General features: G+C 49.7%; 1 protein-coding gene across 2 annotated transcripts; it reads right to left on the bottom strand.

The window, feature by feature from the left end:
- Nucleotides 1–18: 18 nt before the first annotated feature.
- On the bottom strand, nucleotides 19–16,202 carry LOC138212595 (diacylglycerol kinase delta). Of its 2 annotated transcripts, XM_069173049.1 has the most exons (31): nucleotides 16,047–16,202; nucleotides 14,200–14,310; nucleotides 14,029–14,109; nucleotides 11,953–12,057; nucleotides 11,742–11,874; nucleotides 11,398–11,504; nucleotides 11,187–11,312; nucleotides 11,001–11,103; nucleotides 10,656–10,818; nucleotides 10,326–10,434; nucleotides 10,110–10,249; nucleotides 9,635–9,719; nucleotides 9,455–9,549; nucleotides 9,268–9,367; nucleotides 8,781–9,093; nucleotides 8,545–8,706; nucleotides 8,297–8,425; nucleotides 8,103–8,178; nucleotides 7,845–7,955; nucleotides 7,176–7,272; nucleotides 6,942–7,049; nucleotides 6,520–6,633; nucleotides 5,622–5,756; nucleotides 5,346–5,509; nucleotides 5,157–5,268; nucleotides 4,714–4,806; nucleotides 4,402–4,521; nucleotides 4,184–4,301; nucleotides 3,870–4,000; nucleotides 2,025–2,118; nucleotides 19–1,860 (listed from the first exon to the last, which is right to left on the bottom strand). In XM_069173049.1, the coding sequence occupies exons 1-30, from the start codon at nucleotides 16,182–16,184 to the stop codon at nucleotides 2,029–2,031; spliced, it is 3,669 nt and encodes a 1,222-aa protein (XP_069029150.1). In that variant the 5' UTR covers nucleotides 16,185–16,202; the 3' UTR covers nucleotides 19–1,860; nucleotides 2,025–2,028. The 2 variants fall into 2 exon arrangements, with proteins under 2 accessions (XP_069029150.1, XP_069029149.1); XM_069173048.1 differs by lacking the exons at nucleotides 8,297–8,425; nucleotides 14,200–14,310; nucleotides 16,047–16,202 and having other exon boundaries at nucleotides 14,029–14,128.
- Nucleotides 16,203–18,083: the final 1,881 nt, after the last annotated feature.

The following is an 18,083-nucleotide window of genomic DNA, read 5'->3' as shown; positions in this document are numbered from 1 at the left end:
AAATAAAAACACTCAGAGCAGAAGACACGTGAACTTTATTTCCTGCGGACGTTTTGATGTTTCTCTGTACACAACAGAACACGTATTTACACCGACGGCCCAGCAGGGGGCGCATGTACAAGCACAGGTACGACAGCATACAGACTCAGGATCAATCCATAAATTATCCAATAAATACACAGGATGGATCGATGGACAAACCGAGGTTTACTTTGAAGGTGTGGGACGGCAGAAGACGAACCTCCGTCCAGAAGGCCTTCGAGCAAGGCACTAACGGACGTGTTGTCACGAACTCTAACGCGGTCCGACTGCAGGACGCTAACTAGTTTTAAACTCGTCTAACTGGTGAGTGATCGGAATATTGACGTTACGTTTCTGTGAAACATCGTAAACACGTGCACAAGATGATCACACATATTGATCGTCTGTAGAAACAGTTGGTTTCGTGTCGCTAACGCTCAGAACTTTATTATCGTTACGTGGACAACACGTGAACAACACGTGGACAACACGTGAACAACACGTGAACAACACGTGAACAACACGTGAACAACACGTGAACAACACGTGGACAACACGTGGACCTGCTGATATGAAACACGCATCATATGATTCGTGGATTCTTTGTGCTGAAGGCTAAAATAATAGATAATTTTAAAGAACGTCTGATTTTATATTGATTAAAGAAAAACATTAAATATCTGCAGAAGGAAAAAGAAAAACGTCCCTCGTCTGATCGTGAGACCGGCGGCAGCGTTCACGTTAATCCGCGAAACGCTGACGGACGTGATCGATCGGAGATTTAAGGCATCGATTGATTCGGTTTGTAAACACTCGACCAATCAGACGATCTGCTGGGGATAAGAACTCTACGGCGCCTCCTTGTGGAGCGTTAACGGACACGATCAATATGTTGATGTTTGATTGGTCGATCAATAACGAGGAGTCTCAATCTGTCCACTTCCTGTTTGTCAAAGACTACAAATATCAGCTGCAGTTTTTAAAATAAAAAATAAAATAAAAATCCTTCAGTCGGAGGTCAGAGACAAAAAACCCAGAGTCCCTACACTGAGGTGTCCATCCGTCCCCTCAGTTATCTGTCCTCTCGTGTCCGTCCCCTCAGGTATTTGTCCCCTCATTTGTCTGTCCGTCCCCTCAGGTGTCCGTTTTTTGTAGTTGCAGGGTTCCTGCATGTCCGCTCTGGGACAGGTAAATGTCTCTGAGCTGCTGTTTAAAGGGCGTTGCTGCATCCCGGTCCTCGGTGACCAGGGGAGGCTGTGATTGGTCGGCTAGTCGGGTGTCAGTAAATCTGCAGGTGGAGGACAACGAGGACAGAGGAGCTGCTGTTTGATCCCAGGATGTCCCGACTGTTTGGGACAGGTCTTCTTCTGAACCTGAAGAAATGTGATCTGAGGTGTCGACAAAAAAAGATAGAGACAACTGGACATCCTGGAGACAGCTGAATGTCTCGGATAGGACAGACGGGTTACTTTAAGAGGACGATGGAGGACAGTTCAGATGAAGATGAAACCTTAGAGTCCCGTCTCCTCCATCCTGTCCCTGCTGCAGCCCTTCAGTCTCTGTAGGTAGAAATCCCACCCCCTTCCCCATGCACCATACTGTTTGGCTGGGGAATGTGATGACAAGGCACTAGCGGATCGTCCTATTGGCTCTTGGCATCGCTGTGAAGAGGTTTGGTCCTGGTCCAATCACAGTGAGTCCTCCGGTGTGACATCAGACCTGGTGCTGCTAAGACCTGCAGGCTGCGGTGTTGGTCCAGGGTCAGAGATCAGAGGTCAGAGTTCAGGTGGGTGAGGTGGCGAATAGCAGCAGAGGTAGGAAGAGAGCAGGCAGCGGTTGCTGGGCAACAAAACAACAACAACATCAACAAGGGGTTAGACCAATGACCTTGGAGGGAAGATTCACAGACAGGAAGTCATAAATACTCAGACGGACTAAAACGGACCCAGCAGGTCCAGATCCTATGGACGGACTCTAAAAAGGACAAATGTCCCGTCGGTCACCTCATTAGGCTTCGCTGGCGCTGCTGTTCCTGTTGAGGTCTCTGATGCCCTGAAGGATCCTCTTCATGTGTCCCACCTTCGTCACGCCCAGATCCTGAAGACAGACAACATGATGTAGATCTGTCCCTCTACAGTCCAACATCCTTCAAACATCCTTCAAACGTCCTTCAACCATCCTTCAACCGTCCTTCAAACATCCTTCAAACGTCCTTCAACCGTCCTTCAAACATCCTTCAAACATCCTTCAAACATCATTCAACCGTCCTTCAAACATCCTTCAAACGTCCTTCAAAGGTCCTTCAAACATCCTTTAAACATCCATCAAACATCCTTCAAACATCATTCAACCGTCCTTCAAACATCATTCAACCATCCTTCAAACATCATTCAAACGTCCTTCAAACGTCCTTCAAACATCCTTCAAACATCCTTCAACAGTCCTTCAAACATCCATCAAACATCCTTCAACCGTCCTTCAAACATCCTTTAAACATCCATCAAACATCCTTCAAACATCCTTCAAACATCATTCAACCGTCCTTCAAACATCATTCAACCATCCTTCAAACATCATTCAAACGTCCTTCAAACGTCCTTCAAACATCCTTCAAACATCCTTCAACAGTCCTTCAAACGTCCTTCAACCATCCTTCAACCGTCCTTCAAACATCCTTCAAACGTCCTTCAACCGTCCTTCAAACATCCTTCAACCGTCCTTCAAACATCCTTCAACCGTCCTTCAAACATCCTTCAAACGTCCTTCAACCGTCCTTCAAACATCCTTCAAACATCATTCAACCGTCCTTCAAACATCCTTCAAACGTCCTTCAAACGTCCTTCAAACATCCTTTAAACATCCATCAAACATCCATCAAACATCCTTTAAACATCATTCAACCGTCCTTCAAACATCATTCAACCGTCCTTCAAACGTCCTTCAAACATCCTTCAAACGTCCTTCAAACATCCTTCAAACGTCCTTCAACTGTCCTTCAAACATCCATCAACCGTCCATCAAACGTCCTTCAAACATCCTTCAAACGTCCTTCAAACGTCCATCAAACATCCTTCAAACGTCCTTCAAATATCATTCAAACGTCCTTCAACCGTCCTTCAAATGTCCTTCAAACATCCTTCAAACGTCCTTCAAACGTCCTTCAAACGTCCTGCAAACATCCTTCAAACGTCCTTCAACCGTCCTTCAAATGTCCATCAAACGTCCATCAAAAGTCCTTCAAACGTCCTTCAAACGTCCTTCAAACGTCCTTCAAATGTCCATCAAACGTCCTTCAAACATCCATCAAACATCCTTCAAACGTCCTTCAAACATCCTTCAAACGTCCATCAAACGTCCTTCAAAACGTCCTCCAAACGTCCTTCAAACGTCCTTCAACCGTCCTTCAAACATCCATCAAACGTCCTTCAAACATCCTTCAAACATCCTTCAAACGTCCATCAAACGTCCTTCAAACATCCATCAAACGTCCTTCAAACATCCTTCAAACGTCCTTCAAACATCCTTCAAACGTCCTTCAAACGTCCATCAAACATCCTTCAAACATCCTTCAAACATCCTTCAAACGTCCTTCAACCGTCCTTCAAACATCCATCAAACGTCCTTCAAACGTCCTTCAAACGTCCATCAAACGTCCTTCAAACATCCTTCAAACGTCCTTCAAACGTCCATCAAACGTCCATCAAACGTCCTCCAAACGTCCTTCAAACGTCCATCAAACGTCCTTCGAACGTCCTTCAAACGTCCTTCGAACGTCCTTCAAACATCCTTCGAACGTCCTTCAAACATAAGAGTACAGCTAGCTATCAGTTAGCTGTTAGCAGCGGTACCTTCAGGTCCCTCCTCTCCAGGTGGATGAGCTCAGCTCCGCGGACGTCGTGACCAATAAAGATGTCCTTATACTCAGTGAGACAGAGAAAGTCCAGCCACGCCCCCACCTCCTCTGTTCCCCACTGGTGAACTGAGACACAGACAGGAAGTGATTCAAAACGACAGGAAGCGGCTTCAACATCACAGACAGAACAGAACTGTGCGAAGACAGAGACAGACAAACAGAGACACAGACAGAGACAGACAGACAGACAGAGACAGACAGACAGACAAACAGAGACACAGACAGACAGACAGACAGACAGACAGAGACCTGGCAGAGACAGAGTTGCACACGTCTCCTTGTTTTTGTTGTTTTTGTCTTTCTTGAACTTCGGGACGAGACGAAACTTCGCGCTCCGACTGCGCTTCGAAAAATCTGTGAGAGGACCCTGAAGACAGACACACTGGTTCTTTAACTACTGTGACAGAACCTGAAGACCTGAAGACCTGAAGACCTGGTTCTGGGTGTTCTGGGAGGAGGTGGTTTACCTCGTGGTCCGAGGGGTCGATGACGGGACACAACCACGGGACGTCCGACAGCCGGCGGAGCTGCTGAGCCACCGAGCTCAGAGCTGAGTTCAGCTGGTCCTGCTGAGGAGGATCCAGCTGCTGCACACACACACACACACACACACAAAACTGTCAGGACCAAGACCAGGACCAGGACCAGGACATATTCTAATATCCACACAGACACAAAACTGTCAGGACCGGAACCGGGACCAGGACACCAGGACCAGGACAGGTACATATTTTAATATCCACAAGTCCCAGCTCCAGTGAGAGGACAGAAGACGTTACCATGGACATCTTTCCAGCCAGCAGCAGTTCGGTCTCACTGAGCAACGCTTTGACGTTTCCGACCATGTGGACAACAAGACTGCAGCTCAGAGCCTGAGGACACACAGGACAGACAGATTATTGATTACTAATACAAGAGGGACAGATTATTGACCTGTAGGAACAACTGGACCAGAAAGTTTAAGAGTAAAGTTAAACATGGGACAGTAAAGTTAGAGATGAGGATGGTAGAGGTGAGGACGTAGAGGACGTAGAGGACAGTAGAGGTGAGGACGGTAGAGGTGATGACGTAGAGGACGATGAGGATGGAGAGGACGTAGGGGACGATGAGGACGGTAGAGGTGAGGACGTAGAGGAGATGAGGAAGTAGAGGACGATGAGGACGGTAGAGGTGAGGACGTAGAGGACGATGAGGAAGTAGAGGACGTAGAGGTGAGTCCTACCCCCGAGCTCTTGGAGTTGCCGTAGACCACGTCCATGGCCTTGCAGCTGGCGTTGACAGCGTGAGCCAGCTCCTGCTCCATGCTCTGGTGACACTGAGCGACCTCCCGGATACTGAAACATGAAGGACACGTCAACCTCTGGGAGGAAGGACGAGTCAGCAGCCTGAAGACACCTGTTCACCGCCTCACCTGTGGATGAGCGCTCCGGCTGCCTGACCGAAATCGCTGACGAGTGATGCCTCTTCCTCGGAGACGATCTCTGGCTGGGAGGACAGAGGGGACTGGGGGGGCAGGGTCCGGGGAAACTCACACTTCTGTTTGTCCTCCCAGGACTTCAGGGTGCTTTCAAAGGCCTGCAAGAGACAGGGACACACTGAGACCTGGTCCTGATGAGGACACACTGAGACCTGGTCCTGATGAGGACACATTGAGACTTGGTCCTGATGGACCCCCTGCAGTACTCACCCGGTCTCTGGTCAGGGTCTGGGTCCGGTTCTTATGGATGATCTTAATGTAACCTGGAGGCTGGATCCAGGCCTCCCCGTCCACCTGGACCGGGACACCCTCGTCCCCCAGGATGGTGATCTTCACTGTCCGACACTGAGACAGGGTCAGACAGTTAGACAGTTAGACAGACAGACAGACAGACAGACAGTTAGACAGACAGACAGACAGAGAGAGAGGCAGACAGACAGACAGACAGGCAGGCAGGCAGACAGACAGGCAGACAGAGAGGCAGGCAGACAGACAGACAGACAGAGAGGCAGGCAGACAGACAGGCAGGCAGACAGACAGGCAGACAGACAGGCTGGCAGACAGAGAGGCAGGCAGGCAGGCAGACAGACAGACAGGCAGACAGAGAGGCAGACAGAGAGGCAGACAGACAGACAGGCAGACAGACAGGCAGGCAGACAGACAGGCAGACAGAGAGGCAGGCAGACAGACAGGCTGGCAGGCAGACAGGCAGGCAGACAGAGAGGCAGGCAGACAGACAGACAGACAGACAGGCAGGCAGACAGACAGGCAGACAGAGAGGCAGGCAGACAGACAGGCTGGCAGGCAGACAGGCAGGCAGACAGAGAGGCAGACAGACAGACAGACAGGCAGGCATACAGAGAGGCAGGCAGACAGACATGCAGACAGACAGACAGACAGACAGACAGACAGACAGGCAGGCAGGCAGACAGACAGACAGGCAGACAGACAGACAGGCAGACAGATAGACAGGCAGACAGACAGGCAGGCAGACAGACAGGCAGACAGGCAGGCAGACAGGCAGGCAGGCAGGCAGGCAGACAGACAGACAGACAGACAGACAGGCAGACAGGCAGGCAGACAGGCAGACAGGCAGGCAGACAGGTACCTGTGCAATGCGGTGGTGCTGCAGGTTGATGACTCGGGACACGGCCATCTGCATGCTGCCGAACACGGCCACCACCTCCAGAATCTTATCATCGAAGGACGGAGCTGTGAAGGTCTGACAGACAGACAGACAGTTAGACAGACAGTTGTACGGACAGACAGACAGTTAGACAGACAGTTAGACAGACAGACAGACAGACAGTTAGACAGACAGTTAGACAGACAGACAGACAGACAGTTAGACAGACAGTTGTACGGACAGACAGACAGTTAGACAGACAGTTAGACAGTTAGACAGACAGACAGACAGTTAGACAGACAGTTAGACAGTTAGACAGACAGACAGACAGTTAGACAGACAGTTGTACGGACAGACAGTTAGACAGACAGACAGACAGTCAGACAGACAGGTGGAGTTCTTACGTCGTCCTCTTTGGTTCCGCCCCAGAAGTTGGTTCCTCCTGCGTAACTCGGGATGTTCAACACAGCGATGCCCTGCAGACTGGGGAGAGGGATGGGACGGCCATCACACTGCAACACACACACACACACACACACACACACACACACACACACACACACACACACCCTTCAGTGATCTGTGTAGTTCCAGAAGTCCAGCTCTGGACCCACCCTTGTTATAGTTCTGGGTCTCACCTCCAGCAGGACTCTCTGTTCCAGGTTCTTGTAGGTTCTGTGCAGCAGCTCTTTGGTTCCTAGAACTCCGTACCACATCATGTTCTTGGTCCGACTCCTGAAGACATGAAACAAACAACACGTGAATATGTTGTGACCGTCTCCCCCTGCTGGTCAGGGTGTGTATCACATCTGGATCGTTTTAATTTGTGAAGTTAGTTTGATGTTGGTCTCGGTCATCTACACCAGGTCTGAAGTTAGTTTGATGATGGTCTCGGTCAGATACACCAGGTCTGAAGTTAGTTTGATGATGGTCTCGGTCAGATACACCAGGTCTGAAGTTAGTTTGATGATGGTCTCGGTCAGATACACCAGGTCTGAAGTTAGTTTGATGATGGTCTCGGTCAGATACACCAGGTCTGAAGTTAGTTTGATGATGGTCTCGGTCAGATACACCAGGTCTGAAGTTAGTTTGATGATGGTCTCGGTCAGATACACCAGGTCTGAAGTTAGTTTGATGATGGTCGAAGTGGCTCCTGGTTCTTGCTAAATGATTTAATGTGACTTTTCTAGTTCTGAGAGCCAGTTTTGGGTCTGTAACTATGACAACATGAAACTTGTGCGAGGTCATGACAGTGAGAACATGTTTGTGTGTTACAGGCGTGAAGAAATGAACACGCTTGTCTGGACCTGCACTTCTCTGGATGCTCGTCTCTCTTGTTGTTGAAGTCCAGGGAGATTTTGGCGTCCAGTCCGATGCCGAAGTAGTTGTTCATGACACACTTCTCAGTGTAGCAGTCCCTGACACACACACACACACACACACACACACACACACACACACACACACACACACACACACACACACACACACACACACACACACTGGGTTAGTGTAACAGCTCGTGAACACCGATCGTGTCGTGATGCTCTCGGTCAGCGGCTCACATGTTGTCGGGGTCACAGCTGAACGGGTCGGCGTTCACCAGCAGGCGACTGATGACCGAACTGCTGGACAGAGAACCTGAAACACACACACACACACACACACACACACACACACACACACACACACACACACACATCAGACACAGAATCAGTGTGACAACTCTGACAGAAAACAGACAAGCCGCGCTTTTCACCAGGATAGAGGATCTTTGTGTGGAGCATGGGCATGTTGTCCCTACTTCCTGTCTGGACAGGAAGTGACGCAGAGCTGCCCAGTGATAGGCTGCCTTTACTGATCAGCTTCTCACAGGGCGTCTTACTGACTGAAGACATACAGACAGACAGACAGACAGACAGACAGACGGGTCAGCAGTGTGGATGAACAGGGTTGTGCAACAGGAAGTGATGATGATGATGATGATAAAGATGATGATATTCTGACCTCTACGGCTGCAGCGCTGTTTGGAGCTGTAGGACGACTGCAGGGACATCTTGTCCTCCTCCACGTCTTCCTCCTCGTCCTCCTCCACCAGTCCTTCGTCGTCCTCGGCCCGGCCCAGAGAGAACACCTGCTGCTGCGTCTGAGCGTTCTGCTCGTCCACGGCTGGAACACAGAACAGAACCTGCGTCAGACGGGTCGGAGGAACTTGGTCGTGTATAACCGCGTCTCCGTCCCACCTTTCTCCGTGTGCTCGATGATCTGCCGAATCGCCTTCTTCAGACTGTTGGCTCGCAGCATCAGCTGCTCCCGAGGTTTAAAGATGGCCGCCGCCACCGCCGAGGAGGACGGGTTGGTCCGGGGGGAGCAGGGGGCGGAGCTGAGCGAGGCGTGAAGAGGAGGATGAAGAGGAGGGGGCTGGACGACTCCCTCGATCTCCTCCTGTTCCTCAGCGATGGTGGGGGGAGGAACCGGGGGCGGCGTGGAGGACGCCTGAGACTCCTCGTTCAGAGTCTTCAGCAGGGAGTCCAGTTTCTCCTTCAGGACGCCGCACTGAGACAGAAACACGACTCAGCAGGAACAAAACATGACTCATCACTTACCGGCCAGAGACTTTCTGAAGCAGAATGTTTTCTGGACTTTGATTAAACCTACAGATTTATTGTCCATTAGGACAGACAGGATGTCTTCTGTCCCTCAGGTTAAACAGTACTGACGGTGTTGTACCTTCTTGGCCATGGCCTCCGACTCCTCCGAACTCTCCGTGTTCTTCTCGTAAGCTTTACCGACCCGAGCCACGAAGTCCTTCACGGTCTCACACAGAACTCTGCAAGCAAACACACCAACGCAGTCGGGTCACGAACCGCCGTAACGACGGTACGAGCGGGACGAGGACACGGACACGAGGTCGTACTTAGCGGAGGAGATGACGACGGAGTGCTGGTCTGAGGTCAGGATCTTGGACAGGTGAGTAGCCACGGAGTCCTCGTAGGTCAGGATCTGCTGAACCTGGATCAGGACATGGAAACACGGACGTACAGGTTACGTGTTCTGTTTACGTTACGCAGCAGGAAGTGATGTCATTTCCTGTTACCTCAGAGTCGTCGCTGCAGTCCTCGGTGACAGTGGAGGCTGAGTGTTGCCGTGGAAACTTGGTTTCGTAGACCATGATGCTCCATCTGCAGGAAGAGAGAAAGGCATCATCTACACCTGTCTGACATCATCATCACCTGTCTGACATCATCATCACCTGTCTGACATCATCATCACCTGTCTGACATCATCATCACCTGTCTGACATCATCATCACCTGTCTGACATCATCTCACCTGTCTGACATCATCATCACCTGTCTGACATCATCATCACCTGTCTGACATCATCTCACCTGTCTGACATCATCATCACCTGTCTGACATCATCATCACCTGTCTGACATCATCATCACCTGTCTGACATCATCATCACCTGTCTGACATCATCTCACCTGTCTGACATCATCATCACCCGTCTGACATCATCATCACCCGTCTGACATCATCATCATCACCTGTCTGACATCATCTCACCTGTCTAGCATCTTAGTGCTGGCTCTCTCCAGTTTTTCCAGTATCTGAGGCAGCTGCGTGTCGTCGTCGCAGGCCGACCCCCAACCCAGAACCCGAGCCAGATCGTTCCCGGTCCCCAGAGGAAGAACCCCCAGCTGACACTGAAACACAGAGTGGACGTGAACACGCGACCCGGCGGAGCGTCGAGCCGCTCGGTGACATCGGTGACGTTTCTACCTGTTTGTGCAGCGTGAGCGCGTCGATCTCAGACAGAACCCAGCCGACGCTGCCGTCTCCTCCACAAACCAGGATCCTGAACGTATCGAACTTCTGGAACAAACGCAGGCTGACAGAGAGACAGGTTTCAGGTTTCTGTCTGACACATGCTGTCTGTCTGTCTGTCTGTCTGTCTGTCTGTCTGTCTGTCTGTCTGTCTGCCTGTCTGTCTGCCTGTCTGTCTGCCTGTCTTCCTGCCTGCCTGTCTGTCTGTCTGTGTCTATCTGTCTGTCTGTCTGTGTCTGTCTCCCTGCCTGCCTGCCTGTCTCCCTGTCTGTCTGTCTGTCTCACCCCAGGTGCGGTCCTCCATTCATCAGGTCGAACACCTGTGCCGGGTTCAGCAGCTGTTTGAAGCGTCTCAGGAACTTCACCCCCTGATTGTCTCCACTTTTGGAGTTGACGAAGACGAGCAGGGGACTGGTGCAGGACGGAGGACAGGACGCCTTCCAGAAGCCTGGACACACAACAACCAGCAGTGTCCTGAGTCCTCTCGTCCATCAGCCATCGATTACTCAGAACACAAATTATTACAAGTTTCTACTGAGCGATTTGTGATGACTGAATAATTCATAAGTTATTAATGAGTTATTAGGACGTTCAAACGGCCAATCAGAGGACAGTAAACGTCTCGCTGACCGTCAGAGTCGATGCTGTTCAGGGCGGTCGGCGGGATGACGGACACTTTACACTGTCCCAGAGGACACTTGGAGGACAGCTGCTCTTTGCATCCAGAGTGGACCTGCAGGATGAGAGGGACACGCGATCAGGACGGTACCTCTGGTTGGACAGACGGCATCTCTGATTGGACGGACGGCGTCTCACCATGGCTTTGCACCAGAGACACCTCCAGTCTTGCAGCCGCAGGACACTGCCACACGTCTTATCACACACGTGACACTTGGCCGACACCGGCAGGTTCCCCTCCAACCACTGGTGAGGCATGGACACCTGAGGGACCACAGGTCAGGGGTCAGAGGTCAGGGGTCACCGATACCGTTACAGAAACACTGTGGTGTGTGTGTGTGTGTCTCACCCCGTCCTCGTCCTCGATGATGTCCTTCCCGATAGAAGCCAGAGTCGTCCACTTACAGTTGTTGGTCGCTCGGACGGCACAACGCTTATGAGCCTTAAACTTACACACTGAAACACACACACACACACACACACACACACACACACACACACACACACACACACACACACACACACACACACACACACACACACACGAATCAGAGGTGATATAGTGATCTGATGATATTTTTATCCAACAAACACACACAGGAACAACGTGTGTGTGTGTGTGTGTGTGTGTGTGTGTGTGTGTGTGTCTCTGTGTGTAGTAACGTTGTGTGTCGGTGTGTAACAGTTGTGTACCTTCACAGGACAGCCCGTGGGACGTCACCCCCGACAACGCCTCCCGGCACACGTTGCAGTAGGTGGGCCGGGCGTGCGAGCAGGCGTACCAGTTGTGCGTCCCGCTGAAGTGGTCCATGCTGTACTGGGTGGACTGGGAGACAGAGACACAGTGAGCAGCTGGACGGGGACCGACCAGGTGCATTCTGGGAACACAGGTGGGACTGCTCACCTCATAGTTCTGTCTGTTCTGGACGCTGCGCAGCGCCGCCATCCACTCCTCCATCTCCTTCCTGTTGTCCGCACACAGAATGAGCCGCCGGCAGGGGGTGATCACCTGAGACAGGTAAACAGGAAGAGATCAGGTCACACCTGAGACAGGTAAACAGGAAGAGATCAGGTCACACCTGAGACAGGTAAACAGGAAGACTTCCTGTCTCCTCTGACCTGATTCGTGGTGCGTTCAAAGACCACATCTCTGTGTGGCGTTCAGGGACATTCAGATATTCTGCTGGTCTGACCCACACGAAGGTTATCAGGACTTTTTCCAGGTTCTCAGTTTCACAGGAAACACTTTCAGTGTGTGTGTGTGTGTGTGTACTTCCAGGGACTTCCACTTCCTGTTCAGCTGCTCTACAATGAAGCTTCTGTTCCCACACTGACAGAAATAGACGCAAACACACGAGAGTCTTATCTCTCTCTCACACACACACACACACACACACACACACACACACACACACACACACACACACACACACACAGGAAGACCCGGGGATTGAACCGCGAGTCACCTGATGATGATGAACAACCTGATCCAGGAGGGTCCAGGTTCTAGAGGAGTCCTGGTTCTGATCTCGTCTGCTCTGTCTCTTTCTGTGTTTCTGTTTCTCTCCACGTCTCTCTCCCTCCATAAGCCCCTCCCACTTCCTCTCGCATGACTCAAACCGAGGAAGATGATGATGATGAAGTAGTCACACACTCCGCTATAAATACAGTGTCACATGAACACACACACACACACACAGACACACACACACACACACACACAGACAGACACACACACACACACACACACACACACACACACACACACACACACACACACACCCTGTGGTCTCTTTAAACACATCAAAGGCTCGTTTACAGGAAGTGACGGAGTTCAACAAAAACAACCTCTGAGCAGCTGTTCAGTGTTTTATCATGTTGACAAATCAAAGTTAAAACGTTAAATAAAGTTTAAAAAGGTCAGAAATACTAAAAGTTGGAACACTGTGTAAATATAAATAAACACATATTTAATTAAATATAGACAAATAGTTCAACAATCTAAGAATAATGTTCCTCAACGTAAAACTACAAAGAATTAGTGGATTTCATCGTCTACGGTTCATAATATTATTAAAAGATTCAGAGAATCTGGAGAAATCTCTGAACACAAGGGACAAGGCTGGAAACCAATATTGGATGGTGGTGATCTTCGGGCCCTCAGGCAGCACTGCATTAAAAACACTATTCTGGAGTGGAAATCACTGCATGGGCTCAGGAACACTTGTGAAAACCATCGTCTGTGAACACAGTTCATCGCTGCGTCCACAAATGATGTTAAAACTCTCCAAAGAAGAAACCAGATAGAAACATGATCCAGAAACACCGCCGCCTTCTCTGGACCGAGATCATTGAAGATGGACTGAGGTGAAGTGGACAACTGTCCTGAGGTCTGATGGATCACAATCTGAGATTCTGTTTGGAAATCATGGACGCTGCATCCTCCAGGTTAAAGAGGAGAGGGACCATCCAGCTTGTTATCAGCTCAGTTCTAAAGCCAGCATCTGTGATGGTACAGGGATGCATTAGTGCACATGGCATGGGTAGCTTGAACATCTGGAAGGAAGCATTAATGCTGAATGATATATTCAGGTTTTGGAGCAACATATGCTGCCATCCAGACAACGTCTCTTTCAGGGAAGGTCTTGTTTATTTCAGCAGAACAACGTCCAACCACATTCTGCACGTATTCCAACAGCATGGTTCTCTAGTAGAAGAGTCCGCTGATAAACTGGCCTCCTGCAGTCCAGACCTGTTACCCATTTAAAAAAACAAAACAAAACAAACAAACAAACAAACAAAAAAACCCACATGGGACTACATTTCACTTTCAAAACTCCCAACAACTGGTCTTTCTCGGTCCCCAAGTGTTTGCAGAGTGTTGTTGAAAACCGAAGGGAATGTAAATATCAACCTGTCCCAACTTTTTTTGAGTTTCAGCGGCGGATGACCCTCCTGACTAACAGCTGGTCGGACTCACCGTGAAGCTGTTGTTGACGTTCTTGGTGCTCGACTCGGCGACGCTGGCGTCACTCAGATCGACTTCATCGAAGATGATCGACTACGAAAACAAGGAGGAAACGGCGGCGGGTCACGTGATTGATCTGAGGTCGGCCGGGTCACCTGACCTCCACCGCCCGGACAGACTCACCTTGGCGGTCTGAGCGTAGTACAGCGTTCTTCCTCTCAGCTTGAAGTATCGTCTCTTCCAGCGCTGGAACGAGTTCGTCTGTTTCAGCAGGTTTCCCTCCTTCAGCACCGTCTGCAACAAGAGACACCGTCAACACATCCTCTTCCTCCTCCTCTTCCTCCTCCTCTTCCTCCTCCTCCCCCTTCTTTTTCTCCTCCTCCTCCTCGTCGTGATTTGCGGGTCATCAATGAGTCGGTGTGAGAAAACGAAAACCCTTGAACGCATCATTTCTGCTGCTCTGGGCCTGTTTTAATCTTTTAAAGAATTTTTAATGAAACAATTATGTGTTTGTTTAGAACTGGAACATTTAACAGGAAAAAATAAATAAATTGTGACATCATAATAACATGAAGAGGAATTTATCAAAACAAAGTTTATCATTTTAACAAGAAACGTATTTTGTCACAGAAACATATATATATATGTATATTATTATATATATTATAATTATTTTCTTTATCAATTAATGTCGATCAAAATTAATCGATTATTTACTTTTGATCGAAAACTTTGCTATTATTCGTCTTCGGAGGTTTTCAGTTTAAAATTGTTGACATAATTATTCAATCGATAAAAGAGTTACCGATTCATTTTCTCGTCGATCGACTAATCAGTTGCATTCACGGTCATCCTGCATGTTTGAGGAATTTCCGAGCTTTGAACGTGTCTTTGAAAGCAGCAGCTGGAGTTCAAGACAAATGATCAATAATGTTCCCGGTCGGATCCATCGATGAGCTGCTACCTCGGCTCTGCCGGTTTAACGGTAGAAGGAACTTCGCCGGTAAACGGAGGTCCGTTATGTCCCGTCACGCCCCTCTCGCTCACCGCCTTGCCGGAGCGCAGCTCACCTCTCCCGGGCAAGCAGCGGTGGGAAACAGCGGGGCTTCTTCTGGGCCTCGGCCCCTCCGAGTTAGCCCGGTTAGCCTAGCCGCAAACTACCGGCGTGTGTAACGGTGCAAAGAAACAACATTTATCCGGTTTGTCTCCGGTTTTAAGTGTGTCAACGGTTTCTGGGACACATTTTCTCCCGGAGTCAGTTTAGTTACGAGTCTGAACCTGATTCAGTTTTATTTATTTTAGCTAAAAGCTAAAACATCACAGCGAAAATGTACATTTCTAACTGGGCTTCGTTGGGACCCGGTGTGGTGTCCTGAAACCAGCCGCTTCCAAATCAGGCTTTACCGGGAGGCTTTACCGGGAGGCTTTACCGGGAGGGTCCAGTGTGACAGCCGTGGCCCTAACCCCCAGACAGCCCTCCTCTCCGGGGTCCATTTAAAAACCCGTCAGATTTAAACATTAATCTTCAGAAAACGCGCACGAGCAACACGGATAATAAACCGGTCCAGTCTGCGGTCCGGTACCACCGACGTCCGCCAATCACGTCGGATTTCACTGAAATCGCCCGTTTCTTGAGAAGCTCCGTGCTGCCCGTTACCGCCTCCGGCAGCGGGCAGCGGCGGGAGGACGGTGGAGAGGTGTCGGACCCGGTGGTCCGAGACGGAACCGGTGGTCCAAGACGGACCGTCAGAAGCACATCCGATGTTTGAGTGTGTGCACGTGTGAGCCGGATTATTCAGCGGCTCCTGTTTTAACGGAAAAGTTCTTGTTCAGTTCACGAACTTCGTGTTTAACTGTCCGCTGAGGAGGGAACTGTCAAAGTGTTTGATTTTAACGGGGACTTCTGCGCACCGGTCTCCCCCTCGAACAGAGCACGGACCGGGGGGCTGTGTGGCCCACCCTGCTGAATGTAAACAGCCGCTTGACCACTGACCGTGCCCGGTAGAGACACCGGATCGAACCCCTCGTACCTTGCTGCGGATCTGACCGGACGTGGACACTTTCCGGATGAGTTTCTGCGGGGTTCCGGGCTCCTGTTCCGGCTCGCTGTCCGATGACTCGTCCGGGCACCGGGCCGCTGCGGACTCTAGTCCCCCTGCCTCCGCCATCCTGCCATCAGACCCCTGAGGAGGCCCGGGGAGGGGGCGCCCCCCAGCGGCGGAGACCGGACTGCACAGCGGAGAGGGACGCGCACTGACCTCTGGTGGTCAAACTGTGACATTACAGGAAAACGGGTTTACTTTGTGCGTGTGAGTGTAAGTGTGAGAAACCGGGTCAGATGAAGGGTGTGGGCTCCCGGTTCGGTTTCAGGTTCACTTGGATCCAGTTTGTGTTTTTACAGGAAACAAGGAGGAAGTGAAAGCAACACACAAACATGTCCTTCTATCTTTGTGAGGACTCTCAGCGATGAAATGTGTTCCCAGAGATCTGAGTTCTGATTGGTCGGTTGGTAACAGATATCTTTCTTTGTCTTCAAGTTTCCCTGCCGCTCCTTTTACCTTCACGTGTATCCGCGTGTCCTCGTTCAACTGTCTTTATGGGGACACAGTGTGAGTTTGTTGTGAGGACATTTGATCCGGTCCTCAAAGGTTCTGTTTGACGGTTCAGGTCAGAGGTCAGCGCAAAGCCAAACACCAACACCATCCAACCAGAGGCCAGAACTGTTCAACACCATCCAACCAGAGGCCAGAACTGTTCAACACCATCCAATCAGAGGGCAGAACTGTTCAACACCATCCAACCAGAGGCCAGAACTGTTCAACACCATCCAATCAGAGGCCAGAACTGTTCAACACCATCCAATCAGCGCTTGGAACTTTTCAACAGGAGTCTGATTCTAGAAAAAGTTCTCCATGTGTCACAAACGTTGTATTGGACTCAAGGACAACTTATTGCTCAAAGGTCACTGACATGACGAGACTCTCGAACACTGATCATCCAACATTAAAATAATGACATTTTCTATTCAAGCGGTTAAAGGTCAGCTTCCCCGCGACATTACACCGTGTTCTGACCGGCAGGGTCCATCGGTACTCATACAGACCAGTCTGGACCCAAAACGTTGAGTTCTCGGCACTCTGGGACCCGTCCGGTCCCGACAGGCTGCCGATGTATCACCTGCTCAGGTGACCTATATGACTCCTCCCATCCTGGTTCCCAGGGTCCACCTGGAGACCGGCCAGAACCGGTGACACCTCCAGTCGGCTCGATCCGCCACACAAAGAGGGACTTCGGTTACACCTGAGATTATCAGCGCCTCTCGGTACCCAACCAGGTCAGCTGATAGAAGAGGGAACAAAACCCGCCGGGTCGACTTCACACTTAACATAGAACCTGTTCACTGAACCACCAGAATCTGTTTAGGTCAGTGATGAAGATGACGGTGAAGGTCCGTTTTGTTTGGGTCAAACACCAGAACAACATGTGTAAATATATGTTTGTGTGTGTGTGTCTTTGTGTTTGTACTTGGTGATGTGACACCTGTGTTGTAATGAGGTCATACTATGCATTAAAGACAAAAACACAGGCCAACTTCTTATTCAACACACATACACCTGTGTGGGCGGAGTCCAGGTGTTTTATTAGCGGCTGTGTGACAGGTGAGCTCAGAACGTGCAGGTAGCAGACGCATCGATACGGTGAGAAAAATCTTCAAATCAACGCAAACATTTTCTGATCAATATTAAAAGATTAATATGAGTTTGTACTGCTTCAAAAATGGTTTTATCTTAATATTTTAATCATGTTATTATTCATAATGTTAGTATAAGTCGATTTTTAAGACTTCAGTTAATGTTCTGCCTTTGAATGAGTCACATTAGTTACTGAAGTGAAGTTTAATTAGTTTTACTTACTCTTTAAAAAGAGGACGCTGTCTCTTTAAGAAGAAAAACTCTTTAAAAAGAGGACGCTGTCTCTTTAAGAAGAAAAAAACTTTAAAAAGAGGACGCTGTCTCTTTAAGAAAAAACTCTTTAAAAAGAGGACGCTGTCTCTTTAAGAAGAAAAA

The sequence above is a fragment of the Embiotoca jacksoni genome, unplaced genomic scaffold, assembly GCF_022577435.1.
Source record: "Embiotoca jacksoni isolate LCO1_2020_lvr unplaced genomic scaffold, fEmbJac1.0.p SCAF_58, whole genome shotgun sequence".
Lineage (NCBI taxonomy): Eukaryota > Metazoa > Chordata > Actinopteri > Embiotocidae > Embiotoca > Embiotoca jacksoni.
Note: the sequence above shows the minus strand (reverse complement) of the source record. Positions and strands in the feature narration are given on the sequence as shown.